Here is a 27,484-nt window from a genome sequence, read left to right as displayed (position 1 = left end):
TACCAAATAAATAAATTCAGCTACAGTTAAAACTTAAAATTTAAAATTGATTTTATGGTATTTTTAATATAATATCTCTTTTAACATTTATTTTTAAGTCGTTAAAAACACATATATATAAAATTTTTAAATTATTTTTCAATCACTAATAAAGCTGTGTGCCATATAATCAGCTCTTGATTATATTAACCGAATAACCGATGAGGCTATTGGGGACATGTGCCATTAGAAGGAACCCAAGGAGCTCGAGAGCTGAAACATGAAAGTTAATCCTGACATTGGAAAACATAAACTTAATTAATGAACAAATTTACAGCATTGACCACAGTTCAGGTTCAGGACCGATGGAGCCCTGAGGATCCAATGGTTTGCATTTGTCTCTGTACTGTGGTATAAAACTCAATTCGGACCTTCTCAATCACATTACATCAAGATTAGTGAATTTTCGTTTGAACTTTACAGCCATTTTGTAGAGCACTTCAATTTCTACGAAAATCTGGGCAGTAGATCGTATAACAAACGAGTCACACCCTCGATACACAAGCTCGAATTCCCGCAGCAAATTCAAATGTTACCAGTGACGGCCCACATATGGCCCAATCAGCCCGTCCTTCCCGTTGAGGCCCAATCACGAATCTTCCAGAAGCTAACGGAATAAGTTCACCGCAGGTCTCTCAACTTGACAACGAGATTTTTTGAGGTCCATTAACCACAAAACCAGAAATGTGTACACCTAAACTCACTCAAATAGTTCAAAAGAGGTCCCATGACAGTATATATAGGTGGTTTCGCTGACGTGGCATCCTAGTCAGTAAAAAAAATAAAAAATATGTGGGACCCACATGTCAGCCGTCCTCTCCTCTTTTCTCCTCTTATCTTTTCTCACTTCTCTGCTCTTCTTTGGTGAGGGAGGCCGGCAATGGGTAGCGCGCGTGGCGGCCGGGGCGGAGCGGGCGCGGCGACACGCGGGGAAGAAGCGGGAGAGGGGGAAAGGAGGCAGACGCAGCGGCGGGCGGCGCGGAGAGGGGGAGAGAGGCGGCCGAGACGGCGGGAGCAGCGGGCAGGGCAGAGGGTGGCGCGGAGAGGGGGAGAGGAGGCAAGCGCGCCGGCGGACGGCATGCGGGGACGACGACGAGGAAAGGGGGAGAAATAAGTCGATGGCCGACGACAGTGGAGGCGGGTGAGCATGGCGCCGGGCTGCTCACCCTTGCTGACCAGGCCCCCCGCTCCGCCGCACTTGCCCGCCGCCCTCCACCCACCGCTCCTTCGCCTGCTGCGCTCATGGAGGTCAACCAACACGATGACGACGCAGGCAATGAAGAGCTGGAGCATGATGAGCGCCACCGATCTCGCCCGCCGTCCACGGCTAGCTTCGCTCGCCAGTCACTCTGCTATCGCTCTCGCTCACCGCTCCGCTTGCCGCTCTCGTCCGCTACTTCCGCCGTCCCGACCGCCTCTCTTCCCCTCTCCGCGCCGCCCTCCGCCCCGCCCGCGGCTCCAGTAGTCTCCGCCGCCTCTCTCCCCCAATCCGCGCCGCCCATCGATGCGCCCGCCTCCTCTCCCCCTCTTTGCACTACCCTCCGCCCCGCCCGCCACTCCCGCCATCCCGGCCGCCTCTCTCCCCCAATCCGCGCCATTCGCCGGCGTGCCGGCCTCCTCTCCTCCTCTCCGCGCCACCCTCTGCCCCCGGCCGCCCCGTGCCGCCACGCCTGCTCCGCCCCGGCAACCGCGCGCACTGCCCGCCGCCGGCCTCCCTCACCGAAGAAAAGCAGAGAGAAGTGAGAAAAGAGTAGAGGAGAAGAAGAGAGGAGAGGGTGGCTGACATGTGGGCCCCCGTATTTTTTTTAATATTTTTGGATGACTAGGAGTGTGTTCGGCAACCTAGGTTCCCAACCTCTCTCCCTCATATTTTGTACGCACGCTTTTCAAACTACTAAACGGTGTGTTTTTTGCAAAAAGTTTCTATACGAAAGTTGCTTAAAAAATCACATTGATCCATTTTTGAAAAAAATAATTTGCTAATACTTAATTAATCACGTGTTAATGTACCGCCCCGTTTTCTATGTGGGAGGGATTTGCTCCCATCCAGAAGTAACGAACACAGCCTAGGATGCCACGTCAGTGAAACCACCCATATATACTTCCATGGGACCTCCTTTAAACAGTTTGAGTGAATTTAGGGGTACATATTTCTGGTGTTGTGGTTAAGGGATCTCAAAATAATTTTGCTGTTAAGTTGAGGTACCCTCTGGTGAACTTATTCCATAATGGGACCAGCACACGAAACCGGCGGCTCATATTGCGGTCGTGGGATTTTTGTCCCTCTTGCTAACCTCTCGATGCACCGTTGAATCCTCGCCTTCCACTCGCGGGAGGCTCTTATCGCCAAAAACCCTCTCCTCCCCGGCGGCAGCTTCGTGGCGGCGGGTTCGATGAGGCCGTCGCCCATGGCGGTGCGGGCGGCGGGTGGCTGCTCCACGGCGGCGGCGGCGACGCTCGCCTTCTTCCGCCTCCGTCCCCTCGGCCGCGCCGTCCGCCCGGACTCCGCTCGCGCCGGCTGGCACTTCTCCCTGTACGGCGGATGCCGGGGACGCCAGGTCCATGGCCTCGTCGACTCCGTCCTGGAGGAGCTCCGATCACAGAGGCGTGGTCGGGTTTCGGCAAAGTAACGCGCCCTTGTCATTCTCTAGACTGAATTGCCTATGCATTTTGAACCCATAATTTGCATGCTTGAGTTGTAATGGTTGGTGTATGCGTGTGCACTTGGAGCTGATTGGCAGTAGCTACCAAGTTATACATTACACTGAGTTACTAATCCGCATGTATTTCCTCATTAAATTGTGCACAAGGGAGTTTTGATTCCTTAGTAAAACTTCATCGGTTGGTGCCTAGTGAGTAAGCCCCAGAGGTGTTTGGTTTGGTAGTTTGTGCCAAATTTTCCATAGCACTCCTTGCCAAAGTTTGGTAAGGAATGAACTAGGGAGCTAATGGAAGGAATCCTCCGAACACTTTTAGCAAACCAAATGCTGGCCAAATCCAGTCAATGGTACCAAAAGTTGGTAAGACAAACAATGGCAATCATCAGTATCAAACCAAACAGACTATAGGGTTATGATAAACTTCTTAGGAATTGACATTTCTACCGTTGAGCGGTGACCAGTGGCCATAGTATATTCTTTATTGATGCAAGTAGGTGAGCATAGTTTTCTTATGAGCTGTTGCTGTGAACTATTTATGTACCAACAAAAGTAATCAAATAATTTACTCAAGGAGCTGTTTCTATATAATGTGCTTCTGGGAAGGTGAAATAATGTTTGCACGATTTTTTATTGGTAAATGTGTTGAGTGAAATTTATACTGTAATGCGGAAAATCCGTTAACATATATACTTGTAGATATTCAGCCATTTATTGTCCAAATTTACAACCATTTAGTATATTGTGATTGTGATGTCTATATTAGTGTGACACTGCTGCACTGGCCTTTTCTGATAAATGAGTGTTTCCTTTTTTTCTTTCTTCCTTTCTTTTAGCTTATCACAAGGTGTTAATGGCTAGTTCTGAAAATTTTGCATACAGATGTTTAGTTTTAATAATTAATTGTTTGATTTAACCATTTGACAATATACTAAAGATTGCTGTTGGAATCCCTTTTTCAGGATAGGATTGCAGGGGACAAAGGAACTGTCTGACAATAAGATAGATAAGAGAACATTGCAGAAAGGCCTGCTTCTTGAATTTCAGAAAGATTCTGAGAGATTTTTGCTTGCTGTTGTAGAAAGGCCCGATGGAAAGAAAAACTGGAAGGTGACTGACCAGGTATCAAAAGAAACAATTACTGTAGTTTTGTCTATATTCAATAGAGTAAACATTGATAATGAGTATGTTTCTTAGCATATGTTTGTCATTGTCTATTTGTCTATGATTTCTTTCATTGACATAGCTATTCTATTTGTACAGAATGGTATATTGTCTTCTATAAAACCCCAGCAGGTTACATATGTTATACCTGGTATCATCAATTACAATCATTCAAGAATAGATGAATTTATCAAGAAAGCACAAGATCTTTTGGTAAGATGTGTTGCACGAATCATGATATGTATCTGCACCATAGATACATGTGCATAATTTGTTTTTTTTTTAGGACCCTACTGTTTTGGAGTGTGCTTGGATGGAGCTTTCTGAGAATGATAAATCAGTAACAGTAGAGGAGTTCGCAGAGGTCAGAAGCTCCCTTATTCCATCTGATTTTCTATCTTGTATTTCCATATTCAGATGTAACTCTAATCTTTTGTTTTCTCAGATAGTTTATGGTAGCAAGGAGTCTCTGGAAAGCTACTGTGCACACTTCTTGTTATCAAGGGACATAGTCTATTTTGTCAAGGTCGAAAGCCGGGATTCTTCTGTGTACCAACCTCGCCCACCTGCTCAGGTATATTTCCTAAATATACCCATGATTTTCATCTCACGATACACACTCTAAATTACCTGCCTTTCACTCTTTCTTTCACAAAATATAGGTCGTTTTGCTAATCGATGTAGTCTCCAAGGTGCCACAGTTACTGCTAAGTCTATTGTATTGTGAGTAGCATATACAATAATATCAAATTGATGTGATCAATCTAGATATTTTATTAAATATCTTGATGGTCAACTAAAGAATGCTTGACTTCACATATTCTCGTCATTTTTCTATTAGTATCTAGTGTCTGAGTGGGAAGTATTTTTTCCTATATTAAGCTTTACATTGCTACTGTCATATGGTTTCTTGGTTAAAAACTGTATTAATCACATGCCCAATTACCTCAGGTTGCACTTATCTCTTAATTTTCTGTATGAACTTGTGTTGTTGTATTGGCTGGTGGACTTAAATTTCTCATCTGGTAGTAGGTGGAGGAACTCTTACGACGGAAACTTGCTAAAGAGGCAGCTGAGAAGGAGATGGAAGAATTTGTCCAGTTAATCAAGTCTGCCAAAGCATTGCCTCTAGATGCTAAACCTTCAAAAGATTCATGGTTGATGGAGGAGAAAGTTAAGCGAAAAATTGAGTCACTTCAGGCATATGCAGTTGATGCATGTGATGATGAACAAAGGAGAACGGCAGGAAACGTAACATATTCTATACCACTACTATTATTTTGTCATGCATAATAAATAAGTAAATATTTGTTTACACTAGTGTTGGTTTACTGAATAACCATAATCCTTGTTTACCATCATAAAGTATCATGTCCTTTAAAAAGTTTGAACCAAATGTTTTTGTAGTGTAACATAATTCTTCATTGAAGGAAATAATTAAGTTTTCCCTTGTAGCTGATGTTTACCTGTGTGATTATTAATGTAATTGCAGATTCTCAAGGCTATGGGCTTTTCAAAGACTTCATCAGCTGCTCTAAAGATCCTTATAAATATTGGATACTTCCCTGTGCATGTCAATCTTGATCTTTACAGGTATGATGTTCGCATCAGGTACACTGAGGAAGTTTTGTCAGCTGCAGAGGAACTTCTGGTAGACTGTCCTGACTCAGACAAGGTAGTTTTAATTACTACCAAATATTGATGTTCTTCATATTGTGTTTTTCCCTTTATGTAAGTTTAGCTGTACAACTATAAATTAATATGTCAGCTATTAGTCTACTACCAAATACTGATGCCCTTTGTATTGTTTTTTGTTTTTTTACAAGTATAGTGCACAGCCTAAGTTGATTTGTACTGACAGCAAGCCTCTCCCTCACTGTCTTCCCTTAAAAGATGTATACTAATTCAAAATCTCATTCAATTCATCTTTCCAGGATATCAGGAAGGATCTCTCAACTTTGAAAGTGTATGCTATTGATGTGGATGAAGCTGATGAGGCATGTTTCTGTTCCTTCTGCCATTGCATCTATCCCAAGAGACTGGTTATAATTTAGCAGCTGTGCCTACTGACAGATCCATTAAACACTTTTTTTTGGTGACTCAGCTTGATGATGCACTAAGTGCTGCTAGATTACCTGATGGTAGGATAAAGGTCTGGATACATGTTGCTGACCCAACAAGCTTGGTTCAACCCCGGAGCATCATTGACAGGTTCTTGTTCTTCTCCTTCTTCTAGTGTTTCTATCAGTATTGGTATGTATAAGAGAACATTACTTTTTTTCCTACAGGGAAGCAATGCACAGAGGAACCTCGATCTTTTTACCAACTGCTACCTTTCCAATGTTCCCAGAGAGGCTTGCTATGAATGCTATGAGCCTGCAACAAGGCAGGGGTTGTAAATCTGTTACTGTATCTGTGATTTTGCAGCCAGATGGAAGGTATCCTACTATCTTAATATTGCTTTTCTCTTGCTTGTTATAGCAAAATTGTTGAGAACTATATTTGTGTTGTTCATAGTATTGCAGAATATAGTATAGAGAATTCAATCATAAAACCTACCTACATGTTAACATATGAGAGTGCAACTGAACTACTGTATATGAACCTGGAAGAAGAGGAAGAACTGAGAATTCTTCAAGAAGCTGCTTCCCTTCGTGCACAGTGGCGTCGTAGTCAGGTAAGTACTAAACATGCCTTTGTTATTTTCAGTCTGTGAGCACATTTGATTCAGAATGGGTCATTTGTAGAGAAGAGAATGTTAAACACTCTAGCCTGTGTTGACTAGAAAATCTATTATGCACCAGGAGAGCCAAATGACTTGTGCTCCTCCATCAGCAGGACTTAGCAAGTCATAAGCGGAAGTTGCCTCCTTGTCAATGTCACCATCCAGCATGTTCTCAAGTGTAGTTCAAATATCATTGGACTTTATTTATAGGAGCCATGTGAACCATTCAAAGAGCCTAGTATTCCCTTGCCTAGCTGGGAGTGATAAACATTCAAAAGTTATCAATACATTGTCTTTTTATGAGTCATCTGTGATTAGCAAATGAAAGCAGAATGAAATGCAACTGTAATTTTCTTATAAAGCGAGATACACATGGTTTTCTATGGACAAGGGAACTCCCTTCCAGATTCCTTTCCTAGACCAAGGTCTACAAAATGAATGCCACGGCTGTTCATTTCACCATTAGTACTGGACTACTGGTGCCACTTACCAATTAGCTCAAGCCTGTATTTTCAAAGACTTTCTGAAGTATTACATCAGTACTACGATGCATTTGTTATTTGACAAAATTGACACTCTGAAGTTCACAGGGTTCGATTGATACTGCTATGATAGAACCACGTATCAAGGTGGCAAATCCTGATGATCCTGAACCAAACATTAATCTATATGTTGAAGACCAATCCAACCCAGCAATGCAGCTTGTATCTGAGATGATGATACTCTGTGGGGAGGCCGTGGCTGCTTTTGGTTCTGACAACAATATTGCTTTGCCATACAGAGGGCATCCCCAGTCTAACACAGCTGTGTCAGCATTTACTCATCTCCCTGAAGGGCCTGCCAGGAGTTTTGCCAACATCAGTGTGCTCCGTGCTGCAGAAATGGATTTCCAAAAACCTGTACCACATGGTGTCCTCGGTATTCCTGGTTATGTACAGTTCACCTCCCCTATTCGAAGATATGTTGATCTGCTAGCTCATTATCAGGTAAATATGCCTCTGTTATTCCTGCTAATAGGGAGAACTTTAACAGTTTCCAGGAACATGATGGTTACAATTTACAAAGAGCTTTCCTATTATCAATTTCCCACCTTGTGTTTTATGTTATGAGTGCAGTCTAGTTTCATTGTATCTTGATCCGAGCGTCGTACTTATGGTCTACTTAAATTTGAGTGCTGATGGAAGATGTATTAAATTGCAGATAAAGGCTTTTCTTAGAGGTGAATCTCCACCCTATTCAGCTGGTGACCTAGAAGGAATGACCTTTATTGCAAGCATGCATGTTAAAGTTGCCAGGAGACTCCATAGCAACAACTTACGTTACTGGTTGTTGGAATACTTGAGAAGACAACCAAAGGGAAAGAAGTATAAAGCCCTGATTCTTAAGTTTATTAAGGATCGTTTGGCAACTTTGCTTGTTATAGAGGTACACAAACATGCTTCATCCAGTACATTTTTATTTGATATATATAAGATGAGAGTATTCTTGTTGCTTTTATGGGATTGTATTTGGAGCAAGAGCACCTCTGTAGATATTAGTGGTCTTGCCCAGGGCTTGGAAAACCAGTGTAACCTGGCTTGGGAAAGTTTATCAAATCCTAGTCAGTATAAAAACCATCTTATTGTGTATTCACTTCATTTTAATTGTTTATTCCCGAGTATGACCAATCCCAGATGACTTAGGATAATTCAATCCTATTCACGGTTTTTTATTTAAAAAACTATTTTTGTAGCTGATTTCAATGCTTTTGTATTATCTTAAACCAGGTTTTACCTTGACTCAGGTTAAACAAAATCTACATGACATGGAATAGGGATAAGGCTTGGTAAAACATATGCAAGTCAATTGCTTGATGGTTCATGTATAAACAAATTGAACCAGGCAAAGCAGTTAGCCAGGACAATAGTTGTTTTATTTTGTATTTTAAGTATTCAAATATCTTAGCATTCAAAGGAACAGTTTGAATACACATGCTTTGCTACAGTTTGAATCTCATAGTAATCCACTGCATCAACTGAGCTTTACCCTATGTCAGCATTGCACCGACCCTGCAATGCTCATCCTACACCGTGAGTGTGAGCTATGATGCCATGTCTGGTACTCTGGTCAAATTTTTAAGAGAGGGAGTTGTTGGAACAAGAGCAACGTTTTCTTTCTGCGGCTTTTTTTTTAGTGAGGTGAAAGAGGGTTAGATGGCCCACCAGCACCAACTCCCAACTTTTATAGCAGCTAAATTTGTCCAGACTGGTAAAAATTTTATCTGGACATGGAACAATGTGATCAGTGATCATGCTAGAAACGACTAGAGCTAATCTTATTGTATTACTAGATGGAGACCTCCGGCTGTGTAAAACATAGATGATGTGGTTTCATTACACAGGAGAAAATAGCACTAATCGCTGCTAGTGGTGCAGATATATAGGATTACTGGCAGTCACAGCTAATTAATATGTCTGCTGTACTAGACTACTTTGCCACTACACTAGTTCGTCACAATTATTCTCCAATGGCATATTTGGGTTCCTTGAAGTAGGATCACTTTCTCAATATCGTCATTGGGGTATTACATTCCAATTCTGGTGATACTTCGCAGGTTGGGATCCAAGCTACAGCCGTGGTTTCAACTGGGAAAGTGGGAGATGAAGTTAGTGTCGTTGTGGAAGCAGCCCATCCACGTGATGACATCTTATCAGTCACAGAGATTACAGAAGTTTAAGATGAGTAAAAATGCAATCCCTTGTTTATGCAAACTGCCTCACGATCTGAACTTAGAACCTTGGACAATACTACAGTACTACTGCAGCAACTTTGTGCACCTAGGAAACATAGCTTTGCTATTTGGTCTTGCCAAGGAGCAGAATTGCACCTGTCGTTTCCTCTATAGTGAAGGTATGAAGAAATTGATTCTGATGTAAATGCAAGAGGTGACTTGTTACCTATGCACCTGAGGCAACGATCTCCACTTCGAGACCATCTTCTTCAGTTTACAACTACGAAGTCCATATTGCTTGGACCAAACGAGTACAGTTCAGGGGTATGGTCACATTTTGAATCTTTTAACAGGTACCAGTAGTCTAACTTGTACATCCATTTTGAGTCCGAGACAATCAGGTGAAGGAACAGATCTGGTCATTTGAGTTAAGTAGGACCTTTGCTATGTTCAGGTTCAAACGCGGACTTTTGGGGATAACTGTATAGTTGGATGCATTTTCTACTGTTATGTTAACTAGCATGGTGGCCCGCGCAGATTATACGGCTAGCATCATTATATTTTCTCTCATATAATAGCATATATGTTTTCTCATTATATTATTCAAATATATTAAAATAACATCATAATTTTAAATTTTGCAATAACTTTACGAAACTACAAATGTGAAATATTCATATTGTATTTTATATATGTGTTAGTTATTAATTATTTTTAATATCAAATTTTAGTTATTTGTAAATTATATTCCGAATTTTCTGTAAATTGTATTTCTATATAGACTCTAGGCTCTTCTTCCAATATTATTTATTTTTATTTCTGAATTTTTATTATTTCAAATTGTATTTTTATGTGGACTCTAAACTCATCTTTCAATATTCTTTAATTTTTAATTTCGAATTTCAGTTACTTCTAAATTGTATTTCTATGTTGACTTTAAACTCTTCTTCACGTGTTTTTCTTAATTTCGAATTTTAGTTATTTGTAAATTGTATTTTTATACAGACTCAAAACTCTACCTTTAATTTTATTATGTTTATTCCGAATTTTAGTTAGTTTTAAATTCCTATATGGACTCTATACTCTACTTCTAATATTCCTTATTTTTAATTCCGAATTTCTATTATTTCCTTAATTATAATTCTATATGGACTCTATACTCTACTTCTAATATTCCTTATTTTTAATTCCGAATTTCTATTATTTCCTAATTGTATTTCTATATGGACTCTATACTCTACTTCTAATATTCCTTATTTTTAATTCCAAATTTCAGTTATTTCCTAATTGTATTTCTATATGGACTCTAATCTCCTCTTCTAATATTCCTTATTTTTTAATTTCGAATTTTAACTATTTCTAAATTGTATTTCTATATGGACTCTAGTCTCCTCTTCTAATATTTCTTATTTTTTAATTCCGAATTTCAGCTATTTCTAAATTGTATTTCTATATGGACTCTGATTTTTCTTTTTCTCCGATTAATGTGAGAATTTTTAGGCCATGAGAGCGAACGTGGAGACTCCTTTTTTCTATTCCTTTAATAATATAATAGATTTTTTGCTTATGTTTATATTTGGTCGTTGTATATGATGACACGATGAAAGAATAGTGGTTCCTTTGATTTATTTCTGAACTAGTCTTCTTTTCGGAGGACATCACTAAGAATGGATTTTCCAAGGACACAAGAAACTTGATTGCATTTGTTCTCATGAATTATGGAGTGGATAAATGCAGACATTCCTCTCGATACTCTGATATGTGATGGTTTTCACGGTTTGACCTAATTGGTACTTCTCAGTAGATACTTCCCGGTGTAAGCCTGCTCCCTAGGTTTCTAAATAGATGATTTCTTATACACACAGACGTCCTAATAATGTGGTAATAAAAAATTGTAAAGAATATAACGATACATAAGTGGTTTTGATGAAAAATCAACTCGTTATCATCACACTTGAATTATACATACATTCTAATTAATATATTGGAGGTTAGAGATGGTAAAGTCTGACCGTATGTATCGCTACACAAAGGCGAAAAAGAGGTTGAAGTAGTATCATAATTCACATCCATTAACAGGTTCATGACTCTACAATGTTCTGAATATACATCTAGTATAGAAAAAAAAAAGGCAGCATACATACACTTCGAACCACATCAATCTTGGGCATTAGATGCCGTTGTTACTCACAAAATCCTACCTTGCTAGTACTATAGTATACTTATCTAAACCTCCCACAGGCCCCAACTGATTATAGACTTGAAGTTCACAATCTTTCTACTGACGAAAGCTGTGCGCCCATCCTCCAACCTGTTCTGCGTGGTCTTGAGCCTGTCATTGGACATCAACATCGAATCACATTCAGATCCCAGCCAATCAGGAGAGACCAATGGAGGTCAACGGGGCGTAACATGAATAATCAATAATTCAGTCGTGCGTCTGGTGATTTGTTTACCTTTGCAGAAGCCGTGAACGTGAGGCTGACTCTGATCTCGCCGTGGTATGTTTTGTCCGCGAGGACGACCCGGTGCTTGGATTCGCTCATCTCCCATGTGCCGTGCTCCATGCCTAAGCTGATCAGGTCAGTCACGTTGATCCTGCATTACAACAAAAATCAAGATTCAGATTTGTGCAGGATGTTCAAAAGGTATATAAAGTTTTCTGCTTGTTTTCATTTGCCTAACTATGTGGTCAGCACGTTGAGATTATAGTAGTGTTCAGAGAAATTTTATAGTCCTCGAGAAATTCCAAAAATTTTAGTGTAAATTTGGTACCTCCTTAATATCTCCTTTAAGAACTGGAAAATTACTTTAGTGTTTAGCGTTTGCTATGACTAAGCTAGCTGCCATGGTTGTTGGCTTTTTGTTTTGGTGAGAGCATATAATGGCACTCACGTTGCTTCGCCGAGGAAGTCGTCCCGTGAGAAGGTGTCGTGGTCCATGAGCCGCAGAAAGAGCTTGTGCTGCCCGGTCGCCGCCGTGGAGTTGATCTGGAACTTGAACACCTCGTTCCAGCTCGGGTTCTTCCCTTGATCTGCATTTTCAGGTCAGAGCCCAGAACGTTCGTCAATGCCTCGTCTAACAATAATCCGAATTCTGAAACGAAAAACCAAGAAGTTTGCAGTAATCTGCACGGAGCAGTATTAGCTGACCTCTGGCGACGCTGCTCTTGCGCTCCTGGCTCCGGTACTGCACCACCACGTACGGGTCTATCTTGCCTGCACAGGACAAGAACGCGGATGAGATCGAGCTCGATCGGCCTCGTCTTCTTCTAACGGCGCTCGGCCGCGGATCGAGGTAGGACGCACCTATCTCACCTAGGAAGTCGTTGCCGGTGAGGCCCTTGGCGTCGACGAGATGCACCTCCAGGACACCGCTCCCCGCCATCTTTCTCTTCTCTTCTCCGCTCGATCGATCAAGGCCGGCCAAATTACCAACCACGCAAACAATCTCGCCTTCTCGGTGTAGTTCTCTGAATCTCTCTGGCCTTCTTGGTGTGTTGCTCCAACTCAAGCAGATGCCGTGGTAGCTGGCTCGAGCGTGCGCGCGTTTATAGGCGAGCTGGCTGGGGACCAGTCAAAGCTCCCGCACATTTGAAGCGGTCGCCACCGTGTAAACCCGCACGTTTCTACGTGGTTGAGTTGGACTGAACCGAGCCGGTTCGAGGCTTCACTACTGTTCTCCCATATTGCTTCCTCTCTCCTTCCTCTCTATACTCTCTACTTGCCCATCTCTTACTCCTAGCTGTCAGCTACAACTGGCCATATTTTTAGCTTAGGGATTACTACTACGTACTAATTTAATTACTTGGACGTGCTTAACGACGGCTCTTTTGTTTGTTTCGACTCCCAGCTGGAAGAGCCGAAGAGGCACTAGCAACTGGCAGTTAGCAGTTATGCTATATATCAATATATGACCCTACTTAAATCAGTGGTATTATTCCGCTAGTCAACAGCATGCCCACGGTGTGATTCCTTCCCCAGTGAATCGTCCTGGCATTAACACATGCTTATTGCATGATTAGCAGTACAAGTTTCGTACGATCTTTCTCTCTGACCCTCTGCAGTTTAGAATTAGTAGTTTAAACAACCAGGTCTGTTCGACGACGACTTGTACGTGATTTGGTCACGTCTCGCCGCCTGGATCGAATTCGAGGTGATTTTTTTTCATCGCTTCAACGTGAGGATCGGAGCTGATCGAGTCTTGCTGCTAAGCGTGTTTCCTCGGCTAAATGCGCGAGTCCCAATCTACGCGATAAGTTCGAAGAATCATCAAAGAGGAAACTTGGACTGAGACTGCAGTAGGGAGACGAATTTGCGTACAACCATTAGTTCGCAAGAACAATCCTGGACGAGATCGAGATAGAGATAGTCAGGCAGATAGATATCGGTAGAATTTCCAGATTTCTGAAGAATGGGTCTCAGAATCAGAAACTGCTTGGTTCTGATTGTTAACCTATCAGGTGGTTTTCATGACAGTGATGTGTCATAATAACAAAGAACGGGTGTACTGACATCAGTTGTTGACATACTGTGAGTCTGTGATGACTCGGCCAAAAAATTAAAAACGATTATCATTGGCCGTTTGTTTTAATTTACGCTGGAAACAGATTAACAGAGCAGTATTTTTCGGGAACGCAGGAAACAGAGCAGTAGAGCACCATCAGGCATCAACATCACAACGTCAGCTGCAAAATTGAATAGTGGTTTCGTCTCACATTACGTACAGGTATATGGCGATCAGTCGATCACAAAAAAAAAGCATATTATTTTGAAGTCGATAGCTCGCGCAACACATAACTAATTAAAGAACAAAGCATGGATCAGTGTCGCAGTAATCCAAAAGTTGAAATCCTCAGACAGAGAAAAATGAAAGCAGACAGAGAATTCACATGTCAAGATCCTGAGGAACTGAGCTCGACAAATCTAGCATAGATTCCGAAATTCTAATTGCCGAAAACATAGAGCAACTGAATTAATTGGACAGCAATACCTAGTGAGTTTGTGAGCAGAAGATCTAGTGAGTTTGTGACCATCAACTTTTCAAGGTGAATTAGTTGAACTCTGTAGCGTGACGAGAAGATTGGTTCCTAATTTGGCTTAATCGAGGACAACTAGAAAGAAAATTCTTATTGGTTTTGCTCGCCCTGCACCTGCGGATTAGTCCACGATGCTTCTCACGCTCAGCGACGGGAAATCCTAGCGAGGATTATCTCGCGCACGACCTCGTTGCTGATGAGCTCCCGGCACCGACATCCATGCGATCACCGTCGTCGGTCGTCCCCTGCAACGGCGAGGACGAAGGGTGAGCCGGCGTTGACAGGGATCCAACGGCCAGGGACCACCCACGTTTGACGCATCCGTGCCCAACACATTTTCGAATAGGCCCTGACATTTTGTAAAAAGGACCCTGCTTGGATCGCTGCCAATGATGGCCGCCCTGAGCCCCTGACCTCACCGACGAGCATCCCCGGACGGCGTGCTCTTCTGCGCCTCTGCCTCAGCGATGTCCTCCGCGCCGCCCTCGATTGCCTTCCTGCCTTCTTGACATGTTGCCTTCTACTCCCTCCGTTTCACAATATAAGTCATTCTAACATTATGATGTTAATGAATCTATATATATATTAACATCAATATATATGTGAGAAATGCTAGAATGACTTACATTGTGAAACGGAGGAAGTAGGAACGAGCCGGCGTTACACCCTACGCCGCTGCCGGCCTGCCGGCTGCCGCCGGCAACTCGCCCGTCCTCCAAGGCCGGACCCAGGGGTGGTGCCGGGAGGGCACCGGCATACCCCAAGAAATGTGAAATTTCCTGGGATCAGCGACTCATCAGTGTAGTCATATTTATCAGCATTAAGCTAGCTGCAGACTGCAGTCCGTGCCCTGCACAAACGAAACACCCCATTATTTGATGTTTGAGGCGCTAAGCAGCGGCGGTGTTTTTGGATATTACAATGTCAGCTAGTCCGTTGCCAAATTAATTCATTAGCCCTTCATATTACGCCCAACATAAATTTTTCTGGGTTCGCCGCTTAGGCGTCCTCAGGGGACCACTCACCAGTGAAGTTAAACTCGTCGTCGAGTGGCCGGCCGGGGGCCATTGCCGCAGCTTGTACGGCTTCTGTGATTGACAAACGCCGTAGCACAAAGGTGTTCAACTTATGCCGGATCATGCTCGATTTTCTCTTAAAGAATTGGAACAATGCAAGGGGGCACTGGCAGTAAAGGATCTATTCAGAATACACATCCTCTGATCTGCAGGAATCAGTATGGATGTTCGCATATTACATTTTATTGTAACTTTGAAATGATATTTTATAAGTACTAGTATACCGTTTATTTTATCTGGTGAGTACAAAATCTGTAATGTACACTTCGTCTGGCTATGGTTGTTGACAATTATATAGAGAAAAAAAATCTGTTATAACTGCAACTGTTGCAATATGTAATTATATGTTTAAAATTGGTCTTCTGGATGATAATGTGCACTAGATAACTACTTCCCAGAAAACGCTTTTAAGGGAGTGTACATTCAAGAAAGGAAGAGGGAGGACAGTACGTCACAGATGGATTCAGTCACTAACTAGTTTACATGACAATGTAATAGAGTAACAAGCGAATGACCCGGTTATTATTCTGCATTAATCAACAATTGCTTAAATCACGAAGTAACAAACTTAACAAACATGTAGTATATCCTTCATGATAGCCCGTTTGACTACGAAAACAAGTAATCATCAATCAAACATGCAAAGGACAGTACTTCACTCAGGAAGTATCAGGTTCAACTATTATAGCATCAAGCCATCAACAAACTTCTGATAATACAGACATTAACGGCACTTTCAGTTCATCTGATCCTCTCGGGAGAAAAAGTCAAAAAGAAAAAAAGCAACCACAGGTGGCTGCATGCTCTATGGAACGATATGGAGTTCACTGACTTCGAGATATAACAAAGCAAGCTGGTCAAACATGTCATAACTTAAAATTGGCAGCATTAACTCCTACGATCATCTGGTTGCAACCCAGAACACTAAGCAGAAGACTTGACGGTAGCAGACTTGATGATGTCCACAAATTCAGGCTGCAGAAAAAAAAAGTAATCATCAGTAATATACACAACGGTAAAGCCTGAAATGTTATGTGAGAATGTATAGAGTTAAATTCAAATATTTGGCATGCTACTAGGCACAACCGCACAAGGATTGTACTGGTCAAATGGTGTTTTGTTTAACTAGGCTTATGTTCTACATGCTACTATCAATATCATGGAGAGGATAATAAAGGAATAGGAATATGACCTTCAATGAAGCTCCTCCAACAAGGAATCCATCAACATCAGGTTTAGCAGCAAGTTCTTTGCAGTTTGCTCCATTTACGGAGCCTGTAGAAGACAAATATGCGAAGACAAGGGATCAGGTTAATCGTAGGGAAGTGGGGAGAGTTTTGTACATTAGCAATTGGCATCACTACTAAACAAAATCTTGGTTACATTTCAATTCATAGTCCTATAGTTATAAAGGTATACCTCTGTAAATAATCCTGGTTGATTCAGCAACTGCAGGACTAACATTAGTCACAAGCCACTTTCTCAGACCATCATGAACCTAATGTCATGCATATTTCAAATAATTCGAATGAACAGAATTGCAGAATCAGGTACCAGGCATCGGTCAAGAAAGACATTAGATATAGGAAAAAACCCATATTGGTTTATGAGGCAGATAAATGTGAAGGGAACATGCTAATCGTGATGTAATTGCTCTATGTTAGAAGGAATACCTCCTGAGCCTGAGCAGGGGTTGCAACCTTGCCGGTTCCAATGGCCCAAACTGGTTCATATGCCAAAACAACATTGGTCCAATCGGATATCTTCTCTGAAAAATATGACGAGTAAAAAAGACAAAAAGTTAGGGGTGGAGAAATGAGAAGACTTCTATGTCAGCACAGTACAATGGACCACAAAAGCCATAAAGAACAAATGAAACGAAAATGGATGTGACTAATCAAAACAGGATGTGTTTTCTTCAATAACTAAAAGGCTCATAGTAGTAAAGTATGTGTTTCTTGTATGACATAATTCCTAGTTCAAATGATAGATCATTTAATAATTTGACCACACCGTTATCATCATAAACCTGTACACAAGCTACAGATACCTTTTGGATATTTAGCAGGGTAAAAGCAATCACAGTATTCTATTCTGCAAATATAAACTAGCATTCCTGTTTAACAGCTTTCAAGGTGGAAGAACTGGATTTATCAACAGCACAAGGTACTTCATAAGGAAGGAAGGAAGCACTTATTCAGTTGTTCCAACATTAGGGGTGAAGTTCCAACTTTATAAGAAATTAACTTGAAGAATAGCAAGTGAAATTACCTGCAATAGCTTTAGTTTGCGCTGCAACAACTTCCATCGTTGTTCCTGCTTCTCTCTGTTCAAGGGTCTCACCAATGCAAGCAATTACCTTGATACCTTGGGAAAGTGCGTACGCAATTTTGTCAGCAACAAACTGTCATGAATGGTGAAAAGAACTGTTAGTAACAACATAGTAAATCAAAATCCCATGAGCTTCAAACAGAATTTCCAGCAGCTTGATGAAATAACCCAATTTATAGGTCTAACTTGGCTAAAACTCAACAGAGTAACTCAACAGTCTTTTATGCTAGCTTAGGGACGGTGCAGATTGACCTTAAAATAGGACCATTGTCTAGATATTCTTGGCAAGTTCCTGGCCTTGCTAAACCAGTAGCTGCCCGCATTCTAGTTGCTATAAAGCTGACATGAAAAAAAATCCTATGTTTCTAGACAATGTAGAAAGAACTCACATCACTTGATTCGCCCATCAGCGCTCTCCGCTCAGAGTGTCCCAGAATCACCCAAGGCACCTGCAGGTTCACCAACATCTCGGCACTGCAAATATGAAGCATACGTCAGTGAATTGGCAAAGGATTGCTCTTAAAGCATTCCACATTCTGCTGTCATTCACCCCTTAATATAATAGCACTGCAGTCTGCAGAACATCACCGATAACCACAATAGAGCAGCAGCAGCATACTCATGCCTCATTATTCAGCTGTCCCACAAATCCATTCATGCCTATAATCAAGTCAGATTTCGTGGAACTAGAGCTGCTTATAATCGACTAACAATACTCGCGGTTCGAACAATCCGTACTAAAATCGACGCTCTCGTGATAAACACTCAGATTGCGCTGTAAGGCCGAGTTGTTCACCCAATGCCAAATAAATCACTAATCATCTCTCTCAAAACAAAAGGGGAAGGGAAACAGAGCAGGGGAGTGGGGGAGGACGCTCACCTGATCTCGCCAGTGAAGGCGCCGCCCTTGCGCACCCAGCAATTCTGCGCGGCGACGGAGAAGTCCGGCCGGAGCAAACCCTTCACCTGCGGCAGGAACACGAACGGCGGGCTCACCACCACCTCTGCACCCAAAAAAAATTAAAATAAATAAACAAACCCACAGATCAGCACCAGATCGATTCATGAATCGATCCAACTCCAAACAACGCCCTCGGGAGGGGACGACGGCTCACCGACGACGTCCTCGGAGGGCACCTCGGCCTCGTTGAGGACGGTGACGATCTTCTTCACGTCCTCCCCTGTCCCATTCTGCACGCAGCAACAGCGCAGCGCATCGATAAAACCCAAGCCTCATCACTCATCAGCAGCGTCTCCGGCTCATCCGGAATCTGGATTGTGAGACGACTAGTGCTGGGGGGAATACTTACGCATTTCCAGTTGCCGCCGACGAAGAACTTCCTGGCAGCCATGGATGGATCGCCGAGACGAGGGTGCAGCGAGCGAAGGAGGCAGAGGGTTTTCGTGGAGTGGAAGCTGTGATGGGGGGACTCGAGATGGGGCGGTTAAATCGAGGAGGGGAAGGAGGAAACACGTGGCACAGCTTCTTGGGGCGGAAGAAAGAAAAGGCTTCGGTTTCGGCTGTGTGCTTTGTTGATGCCGCAGGCGCCTACCCGAAGGCGGAAACCGCGGAGGCCGCCGGCGCCGATTGATTCGGGCCAACCTGGTTTCTCGTCGATCCGCGATGAACCGAATGACCAAAAGGTGATAGAGAGGCATAGAAAGGCGCCGATAGGGGTTTAGCTTTTCCTAAGGGCATCCACAATATAAAAGTAGTCTATAAACAATAGAATATTCCATTCAGCCACCTATTATCATTGTGCAACTAGTCCATATAAAAAAAATAGCAAAAAATACCCATATACATATGGACTACCCATATGAAATAAATTATATTATCTATCTCTACTCCTCTCTCTTCTCCTTCTCCTAATGATACCTTGTATCTATACATTGTGGACATTATCATAGGGATAAACTATTTATGTGGGTCCCATCTATATAGATCACTTTGCCATATACATTGGTGATGCTCTAAACAAAAAACTTCGGCCGAGTTTAGTTCCAAAATTTTTCTTCAAACTTTCAACTTTTTCATCACATCAAAACTCTTACACACACAAACTTCCAATTTTTCCATCACATCGTTCCAATTTTAACCAAACTTCCAATTTTAGTGTGAACACACCCTTCTTACATAGTCTAATTTTTCATACATATTCTGATATGTATAGTTACTATAGATATAGAATTAGAATCTAGAAACATATTCCAGTTTCTCTAAATTAAGCTCACCCAAACAGGGCCAGTAATACAGCTGAATCATATCATACAACTAGCATCAAGTAAGAACGAACACAAGCATATGATTAGCCTCTGCAACGTTGTTCTAACAGAGCTTCAGCGAGTACAGAAGATGCTAAAGAATTTAAGGAATTGTCAACAACCAACAAACGAAACCTGAGCTGCTGTCAAAATGGTTTCTTGACTATCTCTGGCAATGATTTTGCAAAAACGGGTTTTATTATTGTTACACAGAGCAGACCCTGGCTGTTTCGCGACAAAGGGAAAGCACAAGACAAAATAAATCTGACAATCCAATGAGGAATACTCTTATTCAGCTATAATGACGTTCTAACACTATAATTTTTTTTCGTTGTTGTTTTGTACACACCTGTGGCTTCTACAATCTGAATTTTCTAACTGTAAATTCACAAAGTGCAGCGAGCAATGTATTCTTCTACAGAGTGTCGCTCATCTTTTGTACACCTTGGTTAGAAGAGATGGGAGAATGATTGGTGGACCTTCTGTACTCAGTACAAAGCTTCAATTCTGGAATTCTTCTCCACCGGTTTTGTTTGATCTTGTTGTGGTTTAATCGTGATACTTTGAGAAAAAGCTCATCAGCTCAGAAAGACACTTCAGCTCATCTGTCCTACTTCATCAGATTGATGTCAGTTCCTACAAGGCAATGGTAAAACAATTATGCACACTTCTTCCATGTTCAAATCAATTAATAAAAGGACCCAACTACCAACATGGATCAGATAAACCAGGTAGAATTTGTAGACTGGCTATGAAAAGTATAATGCATCTCAATTGTAAAGCAGGGGTTTTCAAGATTTTTGTAACAGCATACCTGCATTTTCCAAGATTAGGTTACATCCAAATTGGTTGTATGCGCAAAGTTCTTGGTTAAATTTTCCAATTGAACAGCATGTTCCTTTTCTTTCAGTTTTGGGGCTTCGGTAATAGAAAGTGTGCTTTGGGAATTATTGCAGGAAGAGTTCAGAATCTCAGAACCACAAGTATCTAATCCATCTGATGAAAAATCCAGCTGTTTCTCAACTGTTTTCGTGAGAGCCATTCTTTTTGACCTTGCCCGGTATTGTGGTGAAACATCAAAGCTCTTTACAGAACCATCAAGAGAACCCAATGACAAAAAAGATGTAGTTTTGAATGACTCTGGTGTAGCTGTAGCAGGTTCCATCCCCATGGGAGTGTAAAATCTATCAGTATTTGATCCACTGATCTTCATCTCACTAGCTGAAACAGGTGTTGATTTATCCCGTTTTCTTCTTTTTAATATTGAAGGAGTACCTGGAAAACTGTTAGCAGCACTCTTCAAAATTGAATCAACACTAAGCTGGCTTGTTAATTTTCCCTTTGTTGGAGGGGGAGTAGTGCAGCCAGCAGGTGACAATATATCATCCCCACAATGTTCAGATGTATGGTTCCCAGTAAGATGGTCAGAAAAGAGTGAGGAACTCACAGGGACTACATCTTCCATGTTAGGGATCTGGTAACAAAGTGGACCAAGAGAGCGTGCCTCATTCTTCAAAGATAATTCTGCTTCACCTTTGGATGGTGCAGCTTCTAGTTGAATGGTCCAAGAGTTCCCGGTATGATCAGGTGCCGAGTTAACCTCAAGACCTTTCTCATGAACAGAATCAATTTCCAAGCCCTTACCACGGACAGAATCACTTTCCAGAGCTTGCGCCACTAAAGTGACAGCGGAACCATCAACTACAGATGCCTCACGGGAAGTAAGTGGCTGAGCAGTTGGTAATGAGGAACGAGATAGAAACCCTGAGCAATTAGACCGATGAGCTGTTCCAGGTTGGTCTTTTGAATTGATAATGGGTGCCTTGTTCAAATCAAGATGACCCTCCATAGCCATCAGCTTTGGTTTATCCTTGAACTTATCATGAACAAGCAGTTTCGGAACTACCATATTATTGCTGGTATTGTACATATCTTGCTTCTTTCTGAGAGAACTATTCCAATGATTCTTTATAGAATTATCAGTCCTGGAAAAAGCAACATACGAAGCACTGTGAAGGTGATGTAAAGTGTGTCTTTTCAAAATAATAACACAACTCATAATTCTGATTTACGAACAACCAACCAATATTAAATAGTTTAAGACCATCGCACAGGTATATAAGCAGTTGAAAGTAGAACTTGAAACAAAAATCAAACAAACTAAATTGCAACAGCGCGCTAAGAGATCGAGGGCAGCGTGATTTTGACCTAGCTCGATGAACTAATGAAAGCAAAAAATTCCGAGGGAAGTAAGCTTTATAAACGTACCTTCCAGGAAGAACTTTTGCTATCTCTGCCCATTTATTCCCATAAATCCGATGAGCATTTATGAGTGCCTGTTCCTCCTCAGTAGTCCAAGCATCTTTCCTTATTTCTGGATTTAGATGATTGTGCCACCTAAGATTGTATGACTTCATACTTAGCTCCGTATAATGTATTGTATCATGCCAAACTTAAGCACTTTTTTCATAACAAATACTATTGAAGCCATAAAGAAAGTAAATTATATGCGGACAACAGTTTGAATTCAGCTATGAGATACTGTAGCATAATTATTAGCCAATTATTTTCACAGTTCTTTCAGTAAGTAGTGCATTTCTTAGGCCTTGTTCGGTTTAGAGTTGAAGAGGATTGAAGGGGATTGAGGGGGAATAATTCCACACCACAATAGGTGTGGAATAAATCCCCTCCAATCCCTCCATCACAGGGATTAACCGAACAAGGCCTTAATTAATTCATATTTCATAATAGACGGGATCCTGAGCTTTTGTAGCAACTATGAGCATCCTAAAATTTAAAGTTCTTTCTTGCAATTACAAAAGTTTCCTAATGTCTCATGTAAAGGGAAATAAATGCATATGTGAAAAAAATAACTGGAAATTTAAAAGTTTTATTAATAACAGTGAGCTGAATCCTGGTAACAATACAGCCATGATATAAAAATATTACCTCTCTCGACATTGCTTCCCTATACGGCCAGGTAATGCCTTAGCTATGACAGACCATTTTGTTGGTCCATACTTCTTTACAAGATCAATAATTTGATCATCTTCCTGCAGAAAACATGGCATTAATATAACAATTAGAAGATATAATGTCAACGCTTACCATCAAAGCAAAGTCAGCTACATGACAAACCTCTTGAGTCCAAGGACCTTTGATAAGTTCAGGATTAAGAACCTTTTGCCATCGATGCAAGCATTGTACCTCTGTTCTGTATGGAAAACATTCGGCTGCATACAGATACATTCTATGAGCTCAATGTACTTGGCATACAGATATGGAAAAATAATATGGCATGCTGTATGCCAGTACACGTGGAGCAACTGATATAATGAAGTACTACAACATTAAAAAGGTAAAAAAACAGCTATTTCAACTACAAGATCACCAATATTACTATAGGTTGCATACTTATATATATTTATACAAATATAATCTACGCAAAAATGTATTAGTTTGCTGAGATCATATTTGTATACGCATATTTATATGCAAATGGGCCGATATTAATGGAATCAAACCATTAGGCATTTGCAATCCTCCTGACAGGTTGTTTTCAACAAAATGATAGCATCATCTCAAGGATAACTGACTGCCCAAGTTATACACTGGTGCAGTGGAATTGAGAGCCGGACCTATTTTCTTCCAGTTTCTACCCTTATAAGCCTCAACTGCCTTCCTCAATGTCTCGTCCTGTTGCGATAAGTTAAGACCAATTAGTAACAGTGATTGTGTAACTGAATCAACATGGAAATGTCGTTCAAGCAGGAAAATAGAAGATTTGATTCAAACAAAAAATCAATGGTCAGACCATGAATAACAATAAAAACATATATGAAATAAAATCGGATAAAATAAGAACCTTAGAAAAACAGGAATGGAAAAAGATTAACTAAGAACTTTTCCAGTGCATGATATTACCACTGAATATGCCAAAATACATATACAAACCAAACTAGCATATATGTGTAACAAATGTAGGTATGTATTGCATTTAATAGGACTTATGGAGTATTTATGAAGTACAATAGAGAGTGAGGTGTTGACCTCCTCTGGTGTCCAGCCACCCTTTGCTCTCCTTATTGGCCCGCTTGTCCGCCTAACATAAGATAAAGATTATCAGCAAAAATAAAGTGAAAGATTTTCTGTTCAGGGCACAATAGCATATTAGGTCCGAGAAGGCACAAGGTATATCTAAATACACTAGCATAAGATGACCCAAAAAAACAGCAATTGTTGGTTGAGAGACCTACATAGGGAAGAACATTAAGGCTATAGTTCGACAATGTAAATTTCCCATGTGTGGAGCCTTTCATGAACAAGAAAGATTTCCATGAAAAAAATACTGCTTAACCCTACTAACACCATTCAATTCATCATCAAGAAATTAAAAGTGGGAAACAAAAATGGCGGTTAGTTGTAACTGCAACTATTCAGGCCCTGTTTTGAACTCAGGAATCTTACACAAAGGGTAAACGTTCCAAACAGGGCCTAACAAAAAAATACTGTTTATTCATTAAAACAACTATTTCTATAGTGCACCAGTACCATATTTTAGCGCAGCAGTCAGAACAAAAAATATACACATCAAGGTTACAAGTAAATGGTATCTCCAATGCTGTAGCCCAAGCATATTAAATCTAATAAAACCTTGGGTCATGGCATAAAAAACACATTTCCAGTTTAAACAACTACTGCTGCATGTAACCGGACCAATTTAGTGTTCCAAGTGAACATATTTTTATCCAAATTACATCAATATACACACTTTAAAGTAAGGCAAGCAAATTAATTACAGAAATGAAAACATCAACAGCCATCCCAAAAGGAAAACGCCTTCATATCAGTATATCCATCATAACACACTCAAAGTCATGTCTGAATATAAAAAAGTATCTCATCAAATGGATACCAAAAAAACACCAAATTTATCACTCAAACAGCCACCACAACACTCTCGGTGCCACATATCCGCCAAGGTAGCACTCCTCGTGGCAAGATTTTTTCTCAAACGCACAAACAACCGCTCGTGGAATCACAGACAGGGCAAATTGCCAGCGATAAAACCACACAACCATCGGGGAGCCATCCACGAAGGCCCCATTTTTCTCAACTACCACACGAACTTAGGTACTAACCAACGGACCTTCCTAGATCCCTCCCATAATAGGATCCCAACTGAGGGGAATCGGGCAAAGAACTTCCTTACCTAAGACCGGAGATGGAATTCGCCGAGCTAGACACCGGCGGCGACATCTGCGCGAGCCCGCCGCCGCCGCCGCCATAGCTGCTTCCGTCGGAAACTGACGAGCTCGACGCCGCCAGGGGCTGCCGGTTCTCGACGCACCCCTCCTGCTCCACCATCGCCATGGCCCCCATCTAACGGCACAAGCACATCCTCACCACCACCACCACCACCACAAACCTAACACAGCGAAACCGCCACCAAAAAGCAAAAAAGAAACAAAATCAAAAAACTAACTTTATAGATCAAAATTCCCCACGGCAGAAACCCCCGAACAGATCGATCGAAACGCCGCCTTACGAATCTAGCAGATCCCCCAGATCGAGCGGTTTCGTGGGAACCGAATCCGTGGGTCAGGAGGGCGAGCGCGAATCTATCGGAGGCGGAGGGGGGGAGGGGGGGAGGCGGTGGCGGGAGAGATGGCGCGAAGCCAGCAAGGGGGGAGAGAGCCGGTGGGCTCGGAACCCTAGATGAGGGTATAAAATAGCAAGCTTTTCCCCTCTCTCTCCTTCTACGGCTTCCGTTGGGTGTCGGGGGTAGTCGATGGGGGAGGAGAGAGAGAGGATGATGCTTTCAAAAAACCTCGCCCGTTGAAGCGATGGGGAAGGGGAAGACGAGCGAGAGGAATAAATTATTAACCCATCTCTTTTTTCCGAATAGGTCCCTCAGATTTGTCCTTATTAGATAAGGAGGCGAGAAAAAAATTTCTAATATTGCGGGTGTGTTTAGTTCAAGCTAAAATTGAAAATTTGGTTGAAATTGTAATTATGTGATGAAAAAGTTGAAAGTTTATGTGTGTAAGAAAGTTTTGATGTGATGAAAAAATTGGAAGTTGAAAAAAAAGTTTGGAACTAAACTCGGCCTACATTGTTGTATTCAGTGTTGTATACGGTACAGTGCTATACAAAAGAAAAGCACCCAAAAAAAAGGAAAAGGATTCTTGCAAAAAAATCAAAGTTGAATTTTACATTTTTCATGTGTTTAGGGCAGGCTTCACAATCCCTTTATCGGACTGAAAACTTTCTCTAGCACGAGCAGTATATCCAGTTTTCACGAAAACTACCGGTAAACTAACAAAAAAGACAAAAATGAGAAAAATGTTATCAAAATAATTAAATTTTAGTTTGATTGTTTGAAAAGCTTAACCATGAAATCGAATGGTTTTTGTTATGGAACCAACCCCAAATATTCTATTTCCATGAAAATCGGTCTATTTTCATGAAAATCGTGATTTCCATTAGGAATATGAACCCTGGACATGTTCAGCACGAACTCTCACAATTGTGCTGTTAGTACAATGCAAAATGCATGAAAAAAACGAGATTTCCCCTACCGTATAGTAGTACAGTAACACATGGGATAGTATGATTTACGGAAATAGAGGGGTGGAATACAAAAAAAAAGAGGAGCAATACGAGTTGGAGACGAAAGGAAACGTGTAGCGGACGCGACGGTCGTGCCATGGTTAGTTGACGGCGCCGTCGGGTTGCGAGTGCCCCGGTTCGGGTTCTAGATGCCAGAAGGGGCCGCGGTCGCAAACGTCGACAGTTACCGTTGTGGGCCGGAAGTTTGAACCCCTAACGGCTCGCGGTGCGTGCGTGCGACCGTGCGGTGCGAAGGGGAATACACTTCCGCATCCGGCCGCGTCCGGTCTCCTCCAGGTCATCTGCGCCGTTGGTAATCGATCCTGTGTACGGGTGATTCTGCTGGGCCGATGCTTCACGGCTTCACATTTGCCATGGCCCATGGCGAGCGGTCAGCGTGCAGAAGCGTACGCGGCGTACCACGAGTCCACGACATTACGACGAGTAATGAACAGGTAAATAGTCCTATAGTCGTCGTTATGCTGTACTGCTTCAGCGCTAGTACTTGCTGTAGTGAACATTCCAAGAACATTGACATCAATTCGTAACGGAAAATTGGAACCATGTCATTATAATTTTACAAAATTTGAGATATGTCATCCTGACCCACATGTCATTGACTCATGTGGGTCCTACGTGTCATTGAGATACCGATAGATCTCAAACTTTACAAAATTATAATGGCATGATTCCAATTTACCCATTCGTAAAAGATAAATGTTTGTTACTCCCTCCGTCCTATAATATAAGGGATTTTGAGTTTTTATTAGTACTGTTTGACCACTCGTTTTATTAAAAAAAAATTGGAATTATTATTTACTTTTTTTGCCCTTATTATTTAAAGTACTTTAAGCACAACTTTTTGTT

The 27,484-nt window shown here is 41.6% G+C and overlaps 4 protein-coding genes across 5 annotated transcripts; 1 reads left to right on the top strand and 3 right to left on the bottom strand.

Annotated features, from left to right (window-relative positions):
• Positions 1 to 2,327: 2,327 nt before the first annotated feature.
• On the top strand, positions 2,328 to 9,853 carry LOC4327498 (ribonuclease II, chloroplastic/mitochondrial). The gene is made up of 14 exons (XM_015766624.3): positions 2,328 to 2,665; positions 3,659 to 3,818; positions 3,960 to 4,073; positions 4,147 to 4,224; positions 4,306 to 4,434; positions 4,893 to 5,111; positions 5,353 to 5,535; positions 5,795 to 5,857; positions 5,965 to 6,071; positions 6,149 to 6,298; positions 6,378 to 6,537; positions 7,176 to 7,571; positions 7,786 to 8,010; positions 9,179 to 9,853. Exons 1-14 carry the CDS (start codon positions 2,433 to 2,435, stop codon positions 9,299 to 9,301), a joined length of 2,340 nt encoding a protein of 779 aa, XP_015622110.1. The 5' UTR covers positions 2,328 to 2,432; the 3' UTR covers positions 9,302 to 9,853.
• A 1,481-nt stretch (positions 9,854 to 11,334) lies between these two features.
• Positions 11,335 to 12,819, bottom strand: LOC4327497 (elicitor-responsive protein 1-like). Of its 2 annotated transcripts, none has more exons than NM_001409116.1 (5): positions 12,604 to 12,819; positions 12,448 to 12,513; positions 12,191 to 12,329; positions 11,752 to 11,893; positions 11,335 to 11,627 (listed from the first exon to the last, which is right to left on the bottom strand). In NM_001409116.1, exons 1-5 carry the CDS (start codon positions 12,680 to 12,682, stop codon positions 11,574 to 11,576), a joined length of 480 nt encoding a protein of 159 aa, NP_001396045.1. In that variant the 5' UTR covers positions 12,683 to 12,819; the 3' UTR covers positions 11,335 to 11,573. The 2 variants fall into 2 exon arrangements, with proteins under 2 accessions (NP_001396045.1, NP_001396044.1); NM_001409115.1 differs by having other exon boundaries at positions 12,613 to 12,819.
• A 3,117-nt stretch (positions 12,820 to 15,936) lies between these two features.
• LOC4327400 (triosephosphate isomerase, cytosolic-like) lies at positions 15,937 to 19,320 on the bottom strand. The gene is made up of 9 exons (NM_001406320.1): positions 19,051 to 19,320; positions 18,856 to 18,931; positions 18,621 to 18,744; positions 18,130 to 18,214; positions 17,681 to 17,813; positions 17,083 to 17,177; positions 16,829 to 16,907; positions 16,602 to 16,684; positions 15,937 to 16,384 (listed from the first exon to the last, which is right to left on the bottom strand). Exons 1-9 carry the CDS (start codon positions 19,090 to 19,092, stop codon positions 16,334 to 16,336), a joined length of 768 nt encoding a protein of 255 aa, NP_001393249.1. The 5' UTR covers positions 19,093 to 19,320; the 3' UTR covers positions 15,937 to 16,333.
• Positions 19,321 to 20,146: 826 nt separating this feature from the next.
• On the bottom strand, positions 20,147 to 25,850 carry LOC4327399 (transcription factor MYB3R-2-like). Its single transcript, NM_001406319.1, has 9 exons — positions 25,554 to 25,850; positions 25,218 to 25,433; positions 24,056 to 24,107; positions 23,644 to 23,701; positions 23,144 to 23,238; positions 22,955 to 23,058; positions 22,274 to 22,402; positions 20,820 to 21,990; positions 20,147 to 20,641 (listed from the first exon to the last, which is right to left on the bottom strand). Exons 2-8 carry the CDS (start codon positions 25,385 to 25,387, stop codon positions 20,835 to 20,837), a joined length of 1,764 nt encoding a protein of 587 aa, NP_001393248.1. The 5' UTR covers positions 25,388 to 25,433; positions 25,554 to 25,850; the 3' UTR covers positions 20,147 to 20,641; positions 20,820 to 20,834.
• Positions 25,851 to 27,484: the final 1,634 nt, after the last annotated feature.

This window comes from Oryza sativa, chromosome 1 (assembly GCF_034140825.1).
Source record: "Oryza sativa Japonica Group chromosome 1, ASM3414082v1".
Taxonomy (NCBI): domain Eukaryota; kingdom Viridiplantae; phylum Streptophyta; class Magnoliopsida; order Poales; family Poaceae; genus Oryza; species Oryza sativa.
This window is presented reverse-complemented; position numbering and strand designations above follow the sequence as displayed.